Below are 17,332 nucleotides of genomic sequence, written 5' to 3' on the forward strand. Positions count from 1 at the left end.
CAGGTATTGATCATCTAATGGAAAGCAATCTTTTCCAATGTCTTCACCAACTCAAGCTCTCTTAAACCTTTTTGCATTCTTTTCTCTCTTAAACACACACATTTGGGGGGGGGGGAACAACCAGAAACTCATTTTCAAACCCTGCAAGTTTATCCTCATCAAAACACAGAAATTATTTTTTTTCTGTATGTAGGAAGGGCATTCAATCAGGGGGAACCCCTGCCTGTAGCCTGAGGTGACAGAACCCAATTTTGCTGTCTCTGTGGCTCTCAGTACACAACACATTTCTGCCCAGGCATGCACTGGTTTTAACACGCTGCCTGCAAGCCCACGTCAGCTGAAGGGAACTGCTTTTTTTTTTAAAGTTCAGAACAGCACCCCAAGGATTGCACAGTTTCTCCACCTGGAGCTGCAAAATCAGTGAAATAGCTCCCCTTGTATGCAGTTTTGGGCAGCGGGCAGGAGGCTTTTCTCCCCCTGTGGCGCCATTCTGAGCTTGTTTGAGCTCCCTTTTTTAAAAAAGAAGCAGTTCCCCATAGCTGTCGTGTGTCTGCAGGCAGCACGTTAAAACCAGTGCAAGCACATACAGATACGTATCATGTAGGAAGACCCTGCGAGGCTCAAGTTTACTGCTTTAGTAGGTATCGGCTAAAAGCATCTAGCAGACAGACTGTGTATCTATGGGCCAAGCTACACATGACGAATGACACCTGAATGGCAAGTGGATTGAGTGGAGGGCAAGTGAACAGGGAGAAATACACTTGCCGTTTAAGTGTCATTCGTCATGTGTAGCTTGGCCCTTAATCTCTGTCAGGGTTTTTTCCCCCTCTACCCTTCTTCCAAGAAACTCTGGGCAGCATGTATGATTCTGTTCTCCTACGCTGAGTCTGTGATTCATTTTCTTCCAGGGACCTATTGGACCACGAGGTGATCCGGGACCTCCTGGACCACCAGGGGAACCAGTGAGTGTTGGTAGAGGAGTGGGGCTATGAGCTTGCGGGGAGGAGGAACGGTCATTAAACCACCGTGTTGTTTTCCATTTCATTCTTTCTACGGTTCTCTCCCCTCCCAGGGTCGTCCTGCTGAGCTCCGGGATCCTCTGCCCCTGGAGAGCGGCCGTCCGAGTCGTCGTGACTGGGAGCTGGGAGAGCAGAGAGACGCGCCCAGCGAACTGGATGCTGACCCTGATGCCAATGGCCTGGCGGAAGTCCTGGCAGTCCTGAGCTCCCTCCGCAATGAGGTGGAACAAATGCGGTGCCCTCTAGGTACCCCGGAGAGCCCAGCCCGGGTCTGCAAGGAGTTGCAGTTTTGCCATCCTCACGTCACAGATGGTGAGAATGAGGGTGAAGGGTAGACCAGGAGAAAGGCAAGGGGTGTAGCGTAGAGTCTCTCTATGTGAGACATCTTACACGGGGACACTCAATTATAGGGAGATGCAATGTTCGCTTAGTTTAAAAAGACAGAGTCAATTTCACCTCTCTACACTAGGGTAGTTTAAAAAGACAGAGCCAGCGGAGATTGCTCCTCAGGGGTTTGTTAATTTCATCTTTGCCTCCCCTTCCGGGAAGTGAAATTAACAGAGCCTTCAGGGAGGCGAAGTTGAAATTGACAAACCCTTTGAGGAGCAATCCCTGCTCCTCAAATATACTTGAATTACCCATGTAATTCGAGTGTATTTAGTCTCATGTGGTGAGATCCTCAAATGAATAGGCTTTCAACAGCTGCAATAGTAGCCACAGCCACTGGACAATCAAGAGGATTGGAAAGTGCCCAGGCTTTCCTTAATCTCTGCACAATTTCATTTTCACTTCTCTCTCTCTCTCTCTCTCTCTCTCTCTCTCTCTCTCTTGCTCCTGTGGCAGCCATTTTGGTTTTGGCTGTGCCTTCTTGCAGCACTCACAGCCCCCTCTCGAAATTCCAGAGGTTCCCACAAGCTCAAAAATCTTGGGGACACCTGACAAGTTGTGTGAAAGGAAAGAAATGAAAAAAGAGTCATGATGCTGCAGATTGAAGCTGTTCCCAATTCACCTGCACCCATCAAGCTAAAGCTGACCTGCCTTTAAAACGGGTTGCTGTGAAAACAAAATTTGGGCTTATTCAGGACTTCATGTCTTTGTTTCAGTTATAATCCACTCTTTATCATTGAGTCTTGCAATGGATAACAAAATTAGAAAACAATGCAAGGGAAGCAAGACAATACATGAACGCTGCAATAGGAAAAGCCAGTTTGGTGCCAGTTTGGTGTAGCGGTTAAGAGCGCGGGACTCTAATCTGGAGAGCCGGGTTTGATTCCCCCACTCCTCTGCTTGAAGCCAGCTGGATGACTTTGGGTCAGTCACAGCTCTCTCAGAGCTCTCTCAGCCCCACCCACCTCACAGGTGATTATTTTTGCGGGGATAATAATGACATACTTTGTAAACTGCTCTGAGTGGGCATTAAGTTGTTCCGAAGGGTGGTATATAAATCAATTATTATTATTATTATTATTATTATTATTATTTAAAAAGCTGTCAAAATTGTTAGACATTAAAACTATTCCCTTTATAAAAACTTCTGTTCTGGACAATTTTGTTTTACGACAGCCTAGGCTTACCAGGTCTCTTGCTGGTAAGGCCATCCTCCCACAGCCCCAGCCACCATTCAGCAGGATGGAAGCAGAAATATGAGCAGGAAATCCAGAAGTGATGTCACTATGTTGGTGCGATGCTGTAGCAGTTACCCAAAACTCTATGGTAAAACCATAGAGTTTGGGGGATTCTAGAGTGTCACGCCAATCCAGTGACACCACTTCCAGGTTTGGGTTGAGAATTGATGTTACAACATCATACCTCCCCGCTCTTCACTGTCTGGCAACTATTCCACAACTCCAGATCATGCCCGGCCCACAGTTCCTCTTGGTCCTGTCTCTGTATAACAGTGAAAGGCACACATGTTTTACATTATACCAGGGCTTTTTTTCTGGGGGAAGAGGTGGTGGAACTCAGTGGAGTAACTCAGGACCACACAATGACATCACTTTGGATCAGCTGGAACAAGGGAGGAGTTTTTTAACGTTTTAACGTTTAAATCGCCCTCGGCAAAAATGGTCACATGGCTGTTGGGCCCGCCTCCTGATCTCCAGACAGAGGGCAGTTTAGATTGCCCTCCGCACCACTGAGCGGCGCCGAGGGCAATCTAAACTCCCCTCTGTCTGGAGATCAGGGGGCGGGGCCACCAGCCATGTGACCATTTCCAAGAGGTGCCGGAACTCCGTTCCATCACATTCCAGCTGACAAAAAGCCCTGCATTATACTATTTATATGCATTTTTGAGAGAGTGACCACCATTGCTTTCTGTTTGTAGTGGTAGGCTTTTTCCTTAGACACAGCCGCATTTCTGCATGGCATTTACGTGAATATCATCATTGCTGTTTTTTGTGTTTTTGGATTTTTTGTCCTGATAGTCCACACAACGTGCAGATAAAGTGGTAAACTTTTTCCAGATTGTATCATTTCAGACAGTGGAGGGGGGGAATTGCATAGTCAGACATTTCCTTGTGGAAAGAAAACGCTCTGTGAATCCTAAACCTTCGCATTTGATTCCTTCTAGGTGCCAGAGGCATTGCTACTCCCTAGGCGGCCCTCTTGACTCTTCCACACTGATCTCTCTCTCTCTCTGTGTCCATTTCAGGTGAATACTGGATTGACCCCAACCAAGGCTGCAGCCGTGATGCCTTTCGGGTTTTCTGCAATTTCACAGCTGGTGGGGAAACTTGCTTATTCCCCGACAAGAAAGTTGAGGCTGTAAGTGGCTCTTCTCTAGATCAAGAGAGTTGGCTGAACAAAGAACGTTGGCTATTGCTATAGAACATTATAAAGAAACGATGGGATATATATATATAAATGATGGCGAATCCTTTCTGTATTCCTTTTAATGCACAAAGTACTAGATAATCTTTTTGTGCCCTAAAAAACTATAGAAAAGATTCACAATAATCTTCTCTGTCTCTCTAAATTTCTAAAAATCCACAGGGCTGGAGAGACTTCAGCTTTGAGTGCTCTACTTAAAAAACAAAACTAACCCCCCTCCCCCAAATCTGCTAAATTGTGTTCCGCTTGTTTTGTTACATGTAAGTGGACAGCATTCATTCATTCGTATTTTAATGGAAATTTATTTATTTAAACAATAGTAAGCATAAAAGATAAGGCCCAACCATCTAAAAACCAAACTAACAGTACATATAAACATGAGAAAACAAATTAGAAAAGCAACTAATAATAACATAAAGAGGAAACAAAATAGAAAGATTAAAAAAAGAAAAGGGAAACTAAACTACAAGTTGAGTTCTAATTTTCTCTGTGACAAATATATATCATTTTCAAAGTCTTGCTTATTCCATGTTAGAAATAACATTCATTCATATTGACAGGGCTTTTTTCAGCAGGAACACAGTGGAACGGAGTTCTAGCACCTCTTGAAAATGGTCACATGGCCGGTGGCCCCACCCCCTGATCTCCAGACAGAGGGGAGTTTAGATTCCCCTCCACACTGAGTGGCATGGAGGGCAATCTCAACTCCCCTCTGTCTGATCATAGGCGGGACCACCGGCCATGTGACCATTTTCACCGTGGGCGATTTAAACTTTAAAAAACTCCCCCTTGTTCCAGCTGACCCAAAGTGATGTTATCGTGTGGTCCTGAGTTCCACCACTGAGTTCCACCACCTCTTTTCCCAGAAAAAAAGCCCTGCATATTGAGTATAAAAAAACTCACTGAACTTGGGGATGATTTTGCTGTTAGGCAAAACTTGTCCAGCCGCCACCAATAGACATACCAGCTGTAAGACTGCCAAGAAGAAGAAATGTAACTTGATTTTTTTTCCCACTCTGGACCCCCTGCCACACACACACACAAAAACCCCACCTAGGCTGAAAGCTTAGGTGGGGAGACAAAGAAACTATGGATGTGCGCCTGGAAAAAAAAAAGCTGGTATTTTTTGGATTCAGATTTCAGGAACTGGTCCCATGCCAGTATTCCGGGTACTTGGGTCCCACCATACTGTGTCAGAATTCTGATTCAGGGTTTATTTTGGGGTCCTTTATTCCTTAGGGGGGAATTCTTTCCGGGGAGGTCTGGAGTGGCTGGTTTTCAACCAAATGACACTAAAACTACAAAATCAAAAAGAGTCCAGTAGCACCTTTAAGACTAACCAATTTTATTATAGCATAAGCTTTCGAGAATCAAGTTCGAGAATCAAGATCAGGCATCTGATGAAGAGAACTTGATTCTCGAAAGCTTATGCTATAATAAAATTGGTTAGTCTTAAAGGTGCTACTGGACTCTTTTTGATTTTGCTACTACAGACTAACACGGCTAACTCCTCAGGAACTAAAACTACAGACACACTACTCATGCCTACCCATTAAAGACACCTCCCCAAGTTTCAAATGAATTGGATCAAGGGGTCTAATCCTGTGTGCCCCCATAGCTCCATACCTCCAGCCATCTTGCTTGTTTCCAATGGAGAATAAAACCATGCTTCTGCAGGGAAAAAAAGCAAACAGCGAAACTCACAAGAGCAACCACTGCCCCAGAACCTCCAATGCAAGCAGAACCAACAAGCCCAACAGAACCAGTATCAAACCAGAGAATCCCAGCATAATCAGTAGGGCAAGCCTGGTATAACCAATATCAAACCAGACAATCCAACTTTAAAATTAACCTTTAAAATTAACCTGAAAAAGCAGTTAAAAATTATAAAACCAGACAAGAGAACCCAACAAAACAGAACAAGTCTTTAAAACCTTTTTTTAAATACAGTGCAAAACAAAACCAGGGAAAATGATTTTTTTTAAAGAACCAGAAAAAAGCAATCCCCCCAACTACAGCCCGACAGACAAAAAGAAAAAACACAGAAAGCACACAGCAGAATTAATCCAAATTGCAAACAGACCAGAACAGCAGAAGCAGAAGCTAAAAAAAAAAATCTCACCCTGTAATGGAGTCAAGCTGCAGCCCAGCCTGCTTTTCATCCTCTTTTCCCATGCTCAAAGTAGTGATTTGGCAGACAGTTCTAGTATTCCCCCATTATGTGATCCCATTTCCTATGAGAGCTGCCCCCCTCCCCTCTCCCTCCCATTGCCTAGGAAGCCTGTTAAATGGGCATAGATCCAGAGGAGTTCGCCAAGTCAGTCTGTAGTTGCAAAATAGTAAAGATGAAGAGAGCTGTGGTTCTCGAAAGCTTATGCTACAATAAAGTTGGTTAGTCTTCAAGGTGCTACTGGACTCTACTGTTAAGTGGGGGGGATACACCGATGGAAATGCATCACAAGGGAAAAGGCGTGTGTGCGTGTTGGGGTGTAACTGGCCTCCAAAACAGGTTCTTGGTTCAGGCAACTGGCTTCAGGACTCTAAAAGGAACCATCTGTCATCTATGCCTCTAGGTACGACTCGCCGCCTGGAGCAAAGAGCAGCCAGGAAGCTGGTTCAGCACCTTCAAGAGAGGCAAGAAGGTAGGGCTTTGATCACCGTTTTATCACCTCCGCTTTCTTCCAGAAGCAGTTCTCATCTTGCACGATCAAGTTCCTGGCCCAGATGGACCCCCAGTGGCTGGCTAAGCTCAGTGGGGTACTGTTTCCGACGGATAGTTGGAAAAATAACAGAGCTGCACCTGCGAGGAATGGAAAGTAGTGGGCGAGACGCTGCCAAAGAACATGAATCTAAATGTCCTTTGGTACTGTATCTTGGGGATCACTATGGGGTGTGTGTTTTGTGGTTGCCTCCCCATTTATGGAATCTTGATTTCATGCAGAACTTTCAGACAAAATATATATTCCTTTTCTTTGCATTTGCTTTAAATTTAGACTGTTACCTTTGAATAGCTTCAGACTATACCAAATTCTCCACACTTTCAATTTTCAGGTTAAATCTGTTGATTCTGGTATGGTGGAAATCGCTCCCCCCCCCCATGCCACTAGAGTGTATGAATGACCTCTACTTCGGTCTTGATGGTTTCCTCTGGTTGCTGCTTTCTTCCTGTCTTAGTCACAGGAATGATTTCACCCAATTATGGCTCATATAATGGACCAGCTGATGTCATGAGGTTACCAAGCCGATCAGATTTGGCTGTCCAGTGACATCATTAAAGACAATTCAGAGTGAGGGCAACAAATGCAAAGTGTTCTTTGGCACTGACGAAAAATTCGTGAAAACCGAATGAGTCGTTTGACTCCCTCCTAGTTTAAATTAATCTTATAAAACAAAGAGGGAGCATGACTCCCAGATCCCAATAATATACTGAACATGTAAGGTAGGGTGTTTTGGCTTGGCACAAAGTCGAGATCAAGAGTCTTCCATCTCAGAGAAACAACTATCCCCCTTTTAGGGTCTAACTACATGATAGGGTGTTCCTCTGTCATTGTTTCCTGTCTACAGACTTGCTGTAGGAGTTCCATGCTCTGAACTTAATTCCCAGGAGTGAGGGAATTTGGATTCAAATTGGGCCCACAGCATGTGGGGAGAGCAACATTAAGCCTTTCCGACCTGAAATGGCCTAGGGAAACTCAGCATTAGTCCCCGGTATATGTTAGCCCATCAGTATACTTGCGTTTCCCCAGTGGAGCAAACAGCAGTTCCCTGGTGCTATTTCAGATCAGGAAAATGGTGTGTGGGGGGGAGCCCTCTGTCCCTTCACACACTGGTCCTGATCTGAATTTGGAACCCCGTATGCTTGGCATTCGGTCCCAAGCATGGAAAGCCCAGAGGATGTCTGTCAACAGGACCCATGGGTGCACCTGGAAACAGCATATCATGTAGTTAGGGCTCAGAAATATAGGGAACTCTGCTTATCTGTCATAAATTCGTAACTGAACTGGTCAATTCTGTTTCTAGTGGTGGCCCCATAGTAAGCGTTTATTGGTGATATCAGTGGCAAAATTGGCGGACTCGGTCTATTTCTGCATGGAAACCATATTTTAACTAGTCCGTCTCTTGGTATTATGAACATGTTCTCCATCCTGTAGTGAGATGAAGAGGAAGGTGGTTGGCTTATGTTCTTCCTTTGGCTCTAGACAAGTCATACACAGCAAATGGCTTGGGAGGGTTTTTCCACCCTTAGCACCAGCTGGGGTGACTATGGGTCTTGCAGTCTGGCAGAGCAGGCCTTGAGAGAATTCGTGATGATGATATGACTGGGATGGAAGGTTGCAGAACGCGTGTTTTCAGGGAGTACTTAGAGATTCAAAGGGACGTGCTGCTTTTCAACAATATTTCCATTGTCTCACGTTACCCGTCTTCTTCCACTTTCTGCTCCCAGTTCTCCTACGTGGATGCGGATGGCAACCCAGTCCGGGTGACCCAGCTCACATTTCTGCGCCTGCTCAGTGCCATCGCCCACCAGAATTTCACCCTTCTTTGTCAAAACATGGTTGCCTGGTATGAAGCCGACAGCGGGGGCCACTCTCGGGCCTTGCATTTCCTTACCTACAGCGACACGGTGCTGATGCACAACAGCACGGGTGCCCCCATCCATGCCTTGTATGATGGCTGCCAGGTGAGACATCAGGTTTCTCCTCTTCGTTGCTGGCTTGCCCTCTCCAGTATGCCATTGTGATGCCTCCCTAATGTTCAACCACCTTATTTGCAAGCGGTGCTTCGGTGTGGCTCTCTGAATCGCCCATGTTGGGCTACTGTAGAGTAGACTGAGCGCTACTGAGATGCCTGCCAAATGGTAGGAATCTATGAGGAAATGTGGCTGTAAAAATGTGCTGCAATGGATGAGCGCCAGCCCCTTCCTCCCTCCCGGGTTGGGTTTGCCCAACCGTTTATTGCTCTTGGCGCTGCTTTCCCTTTTGTCAACATTTTATCTGGCAGGTGCCCTTGGCTTTTTAAAGGCTGCCTGACAAGCTGCCACCTTCCTGTCGTTGCTGTTCAGTATTCTGAAGCAGGGGCTAGCAAAGCTGTTGGTGCTCGGAATTTTTTGGAACGATGGCACAGAGAAAGGATTGGCCCATGGAGTGCTAGTGTCGTGACTGTCCCCTTGCAATGCATTGACAGCTTGTTTAAAACCACTGGGGATGTTTCATCCATTATGGTGGTCGGTTCTCGGGTCCCCACCACATCTGGGATGTAACACGTGCCTGAGGTATGGTTTCTTCCCGATCTCTGAAACAGTCGCAGGGGAAACTGTTGGGGAAAACCCACACATTCTCTGGGAGCCAAGCTGCAAGTGACGAATGACACTTGCCTGGCAAGTGAACAGACTCACGTGTATTACTCCCTGTTCTCTTGCGCTCCACTTGATCACAACTTGATCAAGTGGAGCACAAGTGAATGGCAAGGGAACAGGGAGGAGTACACGTGAGTCTGTTCACTTGCCAGGCAAGTGTTGTTCATCACTTGTAGCTTGGCTCTCAGATACGTGCCAATTTCTCCAACAGCCCAAATAGCAGACCTATGACAATTTCTGGTTGGGAAGATGGCATGGGGCAGAAGGTGAAGCCCCTTCGCCATGTATGCTGTGGTCCTGATACAAATTGGGCATTTGGAGAAAACCACAATTCATATCTCACTGTGTTACATCTGACATATGGCAGGGACCCCAGTCCTGGCCTGTGCACTCCATAATGTGTGGTTTGGAAATTATGGGGGCTTCCTCCCGGGTAGAGCCTGACTCTTCCTTGGGCACATTTATTATCGTCCAGTCTCTTTCAGCTTTCTTGCTATCAAGCACATTTTTATTTCACACTTCCCCCAAAGAGCTCTCAAAGGCTTACAGGGCTCCCCATTTTATCCTCGCCACATGCAGGTTTGAGTTCTTCCGCATGCTTGACTTATTCCTGATTTTCTCAGCAGTCAATCCATAAGCCTCGAAATCAGTTTGGCTACAGTTCTTCCACATGTCTGCCCTCCTTTTGCGTTTTTACAGTTGTGGAATCAGTTTATTTTCTTCCACATGCCTTAAACAAGCAAGATTTCCAAGCGAGGGCGCTGTCATCGCTGGTGACATCATGGGTAATGTCACAGCACATACACACACCCTTTTTAAATTTGGGGGCATGCTTATGTTGCTATATTGATATAAGGGCTGGATTTTCTTTTAAAAGATAGAAAATGGACATACCGCCAGTCTTTGCATGGGGAATCCTAAAAACGGAGCAGCTCCACCAGCCATACCTGTGCACCCCTCTCCCCTCGGTACGAACTGGAGAGCCCTGCTTGGGCTGACCCAGAGCCAGGAGACAGAGGCCATCACCAGTGGGGCAAACTGACCTTGTGACAGAAGCCAGAGCAGCAGCAGCAGCTACGTGCTTTTCAAACCATGCTGATTTTTCTGGCACCAGAAGGGGCCACATCCCCTTCCCCCAGGCCACCAGGGCCTTTGCAATCTTTTAAAAAAAGAAATAATTAATTTCATATTGATATATCGGCTTACAGCTGTGTTAATTGATGCAGCAGGTAATCTAAATTCCCAGCTTACATTTTTTTTAAAGTAAGTTTTTAGCCCCTTCCCTTGAGGCGATATAAGGGAAAAGGCATATCACTGCAATGGGAAGGGCTAGAGACTTACTTTTTTAAAATGAAAGCTGGGAATTCAGAGTATCTGTTACACCTATTATTGATATTAAATTGATGATTTGAAAGAAGATAGAAAACAAAACAGGGAGGGAGGGAGAGAGAGAGAGAGAGAGAGGAAGGAAGAGGGAGGGGAAGGAAGGTGGAAGGAGGGGAAGGAAAGTGGGGGAGTGGTTTGATGATGATGAACATCCAATCATCAAGAAGTAGACGGAAGGTGAGTGGGAGTGGGTACTAAGCAAAACTGAAAGAAACATTAAAGGTGGGGAAAAGTCGACTCAGAATCAGCTTCCAGGAAAAGATCGGGGTAAAAGTGGTCTCAAAGAAATGGGGGGGAAGCGGGGGGGGCGACCCAAAAGTGAAAACCACAGGCAAAAAAAAAATATTGCATCCAGAAATCAAGGGATAAACTGAAACAGAATGGGGCCAGAACCAATGAAAAAAAAACATGCAAAAAACTCCTGTGACATTGGCCAAAAGTGAACCATCAAGCTCCCATGGCAGAGTGGGGATTGGTACCTTGGTCTCTCCCAGGACCTAGTCAGACAGTTAAACCACTACACCACACTGGCTTGCAGTACCTTTCCTGCCTTTGCTAGTACTGTAAGGAAGACAGTGCATATGCAGTCACTTGGAACATTTATTATAGCAGGTGTTGTGGAGGATATACCTCCTACCCCAACGCTCAACCTAGACTTCACAGTCATAGAATCATAGGGTTGGAAGGGACCTCTAGGGTCATCTAGTCCAACCCCCTGCACAATACAGGAAAGTCACTACATTCCCCACTAGTCCTCATCTACCCACCATGCACTGCTCAGCCACTCCCTCTTTCCAGCATTCTAGAATCCCCAAAGGAAAGCTAAAGGAGTTTGTTTCCCCATCAACAAAATGGCCTTTACTCCTAGAATCCCTTCACCCGGTGACTGCCAAGCTACAAGAGACGAATTACACAAGGAGGAGCACGGGAAGGGAGTTGCAATGGTAGCCAGGAAGCTGAGTTCTAAAAGAGATCAGCAGACTCTGTCAATTTCCCCTCTCTACAGAGCTAGCTCCTCAGAGGGGTTGTTAATTTCCTCTTTGCCTCCCAAAGGCTCTGTCAGTTTCACCTCCCCTTCCAAGAGGCGAAGAGGAAATAAATAAACCTGAGCAGTGATCTGTAGAGAGGAGAAATTGACAAAGCCTTCCCGTCTCTTAAAACTCAGCTTCCCGGCCAGCATGGCGACTCCCTTCACATGCTCCTTCTGATGTAATTCGTCTCTTGTAGCTTAGCTCTGAGAGATAAGAGACTGAGATCCTAACACTTCTTTAATGACGTCTATTTCAGGGGAAAGAAGAGGAATAGGTAGTGAAAGTGGCCCACAGCACCCCATCCACAGAGAGTGCTTCCTTGACCCTGACCGTACCACTCGCCTCCTGTTTCCCTGCCACGTCTGAGCGCGGTTCTTTAATTAAGTTGCCCTTCCAACTCTGCAGGATCAGTGTTTCTTGCGCTTACGGCGAAGTCTTCGTTTCAGAACATATCATTTCCCTGGGAAATCAGGTAGTAGGAGTGGGAAGTTAATAAGATAATTTTCACCTGTTTTCTTTTTAAAAGAAACTATTTATGACGAAGAACCATACAAGGTATTGAACGTAACAATTCGACACAAACCCTGCAGTGCTTCTAAATTGAGTTTCCGCAAGAAATTTACAGCTGCTGACCTGCTGAAAGTCCCTGTGGTGATTACATTGTAGATATAATGTGTAGTTTTGCCCTGATAAGGTAGCGTAATATAATGGTTAGAGTAGTCCTGTTCGAATGTTACATTGAATGCACATATGACCTGCATGTACGTGAGTATACTTGCCAAAGCACATTCACTTACAAATGAAACCAGGGATCAGTACCTGGATAAAAATGTGGCTTCAATCACACGTTCAGCTGCACATGCGTTGAATGTAATGTGTGAATTACTCAGCGTACGTACAGAGAGCAATCAAGTGTTCACTGTACACCTGTTGTACGTGCATTCATTGTAACTTGCAAACATGGCTCACGTTGGTCTGGAATCTGGGAGATCCAGGTTCAAATCCCTACTCTGTCCTGGAAGCTCACTGAGTGACCTTGGGTTAGTTGCTCTCTCTCAGCCTAAGCTACTTCTCAGGGTTGTTGAGAGGATAAAGTAATGAAGGGAAGAACAGTGGTGTAAGCTGCTTTGTGTCCCCATAGGGGAGAAAAGCAAGTTAAAAGTATGTAAGTGCATACCCCAGCAGGGAAGCTTTGTTGTAAGGGATTTCTAACACTAAATACTATTCTTCTGTGCCACCCAGCTGGTCTGCTTATACCTCTGTAAGCTTGAAATCAGTGCCCTCCCTATCCCACACTTTGCCATGCCTAATGATGAAGAAGAGCCCTGTGGCACAGAGGGGTAAGCTGCAGTACTGCAGCCCAAGCTTTGCTCACGACCTGAGTTCGATCCTGGCGGAAGCCGGGTCCACATGACCGGCTCAAGGTTGACTCAGCCTTCCATCCTTCTGAGGTCGGTAAAATGAGCACCCAGTTTCCTGGGGGGTAAAATGTAGATGACTGGGGAAGGCAATGGCACCCCCCCCCCCGGTAACAAAAAGTCTGCCAAGAAAACGTGATGTGACGTCCCCTGTGGGTCAGTAGTGACTCAGTGCTTGCACAGGGGACTACCTTGACCTAATGATGCTGCTCTCCTTAACCACCTCTGTGGATTGTCTTGCCTTTCCTGAAGCCCTTGGCACGGCCATGCCATCCTTTGAACCTACTACATTTCACTACACTGCATTCTTTCTGCATTGCCACCCAGCCTCTCTCCTTCCAGGTTGCTTCACCTTGCCTCCGTCCCTCCTGGCTGTTGCTCCTGATGCTGTCTTTTCTACCCGCAGGCACGCAAGGGCCAGGAGCGAACAGTCCTGCAGATCGTAACACCTCGAGTGGAGCAGCTGCCATTGACTGATGTGGCTGTCCAGGATTTTGGGGACACCAACCAGAAGTTTGGCTTTGAGCTTGGGCCTGTCTGCTTTGGTGGTTGAGCCCTTCAAACGTGGACAGCTCCCTTTAGATGGTGGACTGCCCCTGGCGAAGGGAGAGCTAAAGATCCCCCTCTTCCTGCAATGGAGGAGAGGAGCTGGCCCCGCCGAGGCCCCGCCGAGACCTGCCGTTGCATTTAACCAGATGACAGCCTCCTATTTATGCGGCCAAGGTCCTGGGCCAAGACTCTTGGGGGGAGCATCGCAGGGCCTAGACTGAGCCATGGCCCTCCCGATCTGCAGCCCCAACCAATGGTGCTACGGTGATGCCTTAGTGAAGCACTGGACTGACTGCCTGGAACTGGCCCATCTGCAGGGATGGTGCAATGGAGACCGTTCCCCACACTTCTGACCTCCTCCAGTAAGGGTACACGGGCATCCAGGTCTTGCCAGGTGCATTTTGGGAACTCAGGACCAATCTATTGGCAAAGCCAACTACAAATAGACACGGACATAGGGATCGGATGTGGGAAATGGCTGAATGGAGCCAGCCACTAGAGATGACTTGGATTCTGATTAAAGTGGTGCTCAAGGTTCAAGGTTTGACCACAAGGAACCCAGAACCTCCATGTTGGCCCAGCTGAATTCAGCTCAGTTGAAAAATACCCGCTTTGGTATGGCATGATGTCCACCTAGCATTATCCGAGTAGTACAGATCCTTCTGAGACATACTGGGAGCGGGGTGGAGAAAGTGTCATCTCCACCAAGAGTTGCCCAGATGCTCTGCTCAAAGTCTGTATCCCCTTTCGACCAGAGTTCACGGTCGCCCGATTCTGCCCTGTGCCCAGAGGTACTCATGTAAAGTGGGGCAAACTCAGGGGAGCTGGGAAAGAGGATCAGTCTTCCCTCCTCCGTGAAAATCCCAGCGATGAACCTATAGTCACCACTATGCAGTGACGAGGCTCTTGGAAGCACTGATCTTCAAGCTCCTCATCATCTTTTATCATTCCGTCCATCCTGGGCAGACCATGGAGGATTCTGGGTTCTTTTTTCCAGATCTTGTTTCTCTGGTTTGGCACATGTGCCTGTAAAATATGACTGGTGCTTCCAATATACCTGTCATTTCATATCCTCTTTGGGGAAGAAAGATAATAAGGTGCAGGTTGGTTCCTGCCACTCTAAGAATCTGTACATCTTAGTGAGCCTCTTGTTGCTCAAAGTCCTGAGAGTGGATACGGGACAAAAGCATATACCCTCTGTGTTGTCCCACTTTCAGCCCTTGACACTGACCTTTTTTCAAACTCAGTGGTGCTAAATGCTAATTTTTTCAAAAGATTCCTCCTTGTATCTCAGGCTGTGGGGCCAGTTAGGCATGTGATGTATGTGTGCGTGCGCGCCCGTGTGTGTTACTGTTATCATCTAACAACCTGTATTAAACCTCAGAACCTGTGATTGCCCCAGTTTCTCTGTGCCCACTTGGGTGTTCTGAATAAACCAGCAAAGAGAGGATTCCTTAGCTGAGCTCAAAACAAGATTGGAAGAATTAACTCAGCTATTGAAATGTTGGGGTAGCAAAGAGATGCAAGTAGAGGCAAGCATGAACCGGGAAAATGGAGGTTCGTTGCAGTTCGTGGCTCGTCACGTTTCACGAACCACGAACTGGCATGAAATTGCCCGGTTCGCGAACCAGTTCATTTGGTTCATGAATTCGTCACTTCCAGGGCAGCAGAATGTCTGCAGAAAGCCCATCCCCTCCCCACATTGCCTAGGAAACTGATTGATCGGTGCCAGGCTGTCTGCAGTGACAAACCAAAAAACAAACCAAACAATAAAAACCCTCACAGTTCATCAGAAATGCCCACCGACAAACTGCTGGTTCGTGAATGAAAAATGGCCTGGTTCGTGATGAACTTTGGTTCATCTTTCTTTATTATTATTACAGCACTTAGCCAGTACGAACTTTGGTTCATATTTCCATTCGTGCCACCTCCAGATGCAAGCCATCCCTTACTCCCCCCCCCCTTCAGTAACCAGAATTTTGTCCTCGTTGGAGGTGGGGTATTTTTCTTTCCAAATTATATCTTTCCCTCGCTAAGGCCATCCACACCACAATCACCTGTTTTGGCCAAAATGACATTTCTGGCAAATAGGCACCACTGCAGAGTTGAAACAAGGACTGTTAGAAAAGATGTTTGCATGAAATATGGTTGGCAGACTTTTGCAGAATGGTGTGAAACTCTTTGCAAGGGGGTGGCTGTTAGGAGAAGAGGGAACAAATCCCCCTTGAGAAGGCAACTTGACCAGCGGTCCCTTGCTTCCAGTTGCATGTAGGTGCTTAGCGGAGGCTAAATCTGAACAAAAATGCTCCTCTAAAGGCACTGCCTTGCTGCCCTGGGTGAAATCACTTTCTGGTCTGATCAAAGCCTTATCGTTCTGTGTCAGTGCAAGCCTATGGGACAATGAAGTGCAACACCTAACATGACACCTGCTACTGTAGCAGCAATGTCCTCAGTGAACTTCGAGGACTAGAAGACTGCAGAATGGATCTAACCCTGAAGCTGCAGATTCCATAACCTCAGGCTCCAATCTCTGTCTCGATTAATCATTTTTCAAAACGACACGTTTTGCTTCCAATGCAAAGGTTTCTGAGGCAATCGCTGAGTAATGCGCATCCCAAGAGGCGCCGATTCAACTCTGAATTGGATTGTCAGAGTTCTTCCCCCTCTTCTTTCCCACTCCACCCCACAGCTGGGCCCTCAATTGTTTGCATATCCTTCTGCATCCCAGTTGATCACTTAGCTCTGTCTAAATTCTCTAGTAATTGGTTCCCTTGACAAGTGGGATAAGTTGCCAGTCAGTCAGCAGAACCTCTTAGCCCTCCCAATTTCCTTGGGCCTTTGTTTTGGATAGTTGATGTCACTTATTCCCTCTGTGTTTTATTCATGACTTCATTGCCAAACAAAAGCAAAAGAAGGGATAACAGCAGCGGCCTGCCAATCAAACGACAGAGCAGCCACTTGAAGAACTATCAACAAGAGGGAGGGAGGCAGTATTAAGGTGAACAGAAATCAGAACTCACACATTCCCTGGCAGAGAACAATATGACTCTGTAGGTTTGTTTTAAGCTGTGGTGCTACAAGTAATGCTGTACTTTAGCTTCAAAAATTGCGCAGAGTGGTAAGCTGCAGTACTGCAGCCCAAGCTCTGCTCACAACCTGAGTTCAATTCTGGCGGAAGCTGGGTTCAGGCTCAAGGTTGACTCAGCCTTCCATCCTTCCGAGGTCGGTAAAATGAGCACCCAGTTTCCTGGGGGTAAAGTGTAGAAGACTGGGGAAGACAATGGCAAACCACCCCGTAAAAAAGTCTGCCAAGAAAGTGTCGTGATGCAACGTCCCCCCATGGGTCAATGACTCGGTGCTTGCTTACCTTCATGGAGCGGGGGGGGGGCGGGATGGAGCTGAAGATCCGATCTCCATTGGTAAAACATTGACAGTGTAATCCTATGCATTTCATTTAAATCCATTGATCTGGATTTAAACGAAATATCCATTGAGAGAGAGGGCAGGAAGGGTTACATCAGTGCTTAGTTCTCACAGCCCCTTCTTACATGCCCAGGGTAATTCCAGTCGCCACCTTGGGGTTAGGAAGCAATTTTCCTCAGACCAGTTCGGCTGGGGATCCTGACAGTGGAGCAAGGGTCACTGGGTGTGCGGGGGGGGGGGGGGGAAGGGGAGGTAGTTGTGAATTTCTTGCGTTGTACAGGGGGTTGGACTAGATGACCCTGGAGGCCCCTTTCAACCCTG

The 17,332-nt window shown here is 46.7% G+C and overlaps 1 protein-coding gene across 1 annotated transcript in view; it reads left to right on the forward strand.

The window, feature by feature from the left end:
- Positions 1-14,972, forward strand: part of COL5A3 (collagen type V alpha 3 chain) — a 167,325-nt gene extending 152,353 nt beyond the window's left edge. The window contains exons 62-67 of the mRNA XM_055003373.1: positions 909-962; positions 1,073-1,331; positions 3,670-3,782; positions 6,422-6,490; positions 8,293-8,529; positions 13,446-14,972. Of these exons, the coding sequence (XP_054859348.1) occupies positions 909-962; positions 1,073-1,331; positions 3,670-3,782; positions 6,422-6,490; positions 8,293-8,529; positions 13,446-13,592 (879 nt within the window). The 3' untranslated portion in view covers positions 13,593-14,972. The remainder of the gene's footprint in view (positions 1-908; positions 963-1,072; positions 1,332-3,669; positions 3,783-6,421; positions 6,491-8,292; positions 8,530-13,445) is intronic.
- The last annotated feature ends 2,360 nt before the right edge of the window (positions 14,973-17,332 follow it).

Source organism: Eublepharis macularius, chromosome 19 (genome assembly GCF_028583425.1).
Source record: "Eublepharis macularius isolate TG4126 chromosome 19, MPM_Emac_v1.0, whole genome shotgun sequence".
NCBI classification, from domain to species: domain Eukaryota; kingdom Metazoa; phylum Chordata; class Lepidosauria; order Squamata; family Eublepharidae; genus Eublepharis; species Eublepharis macularius.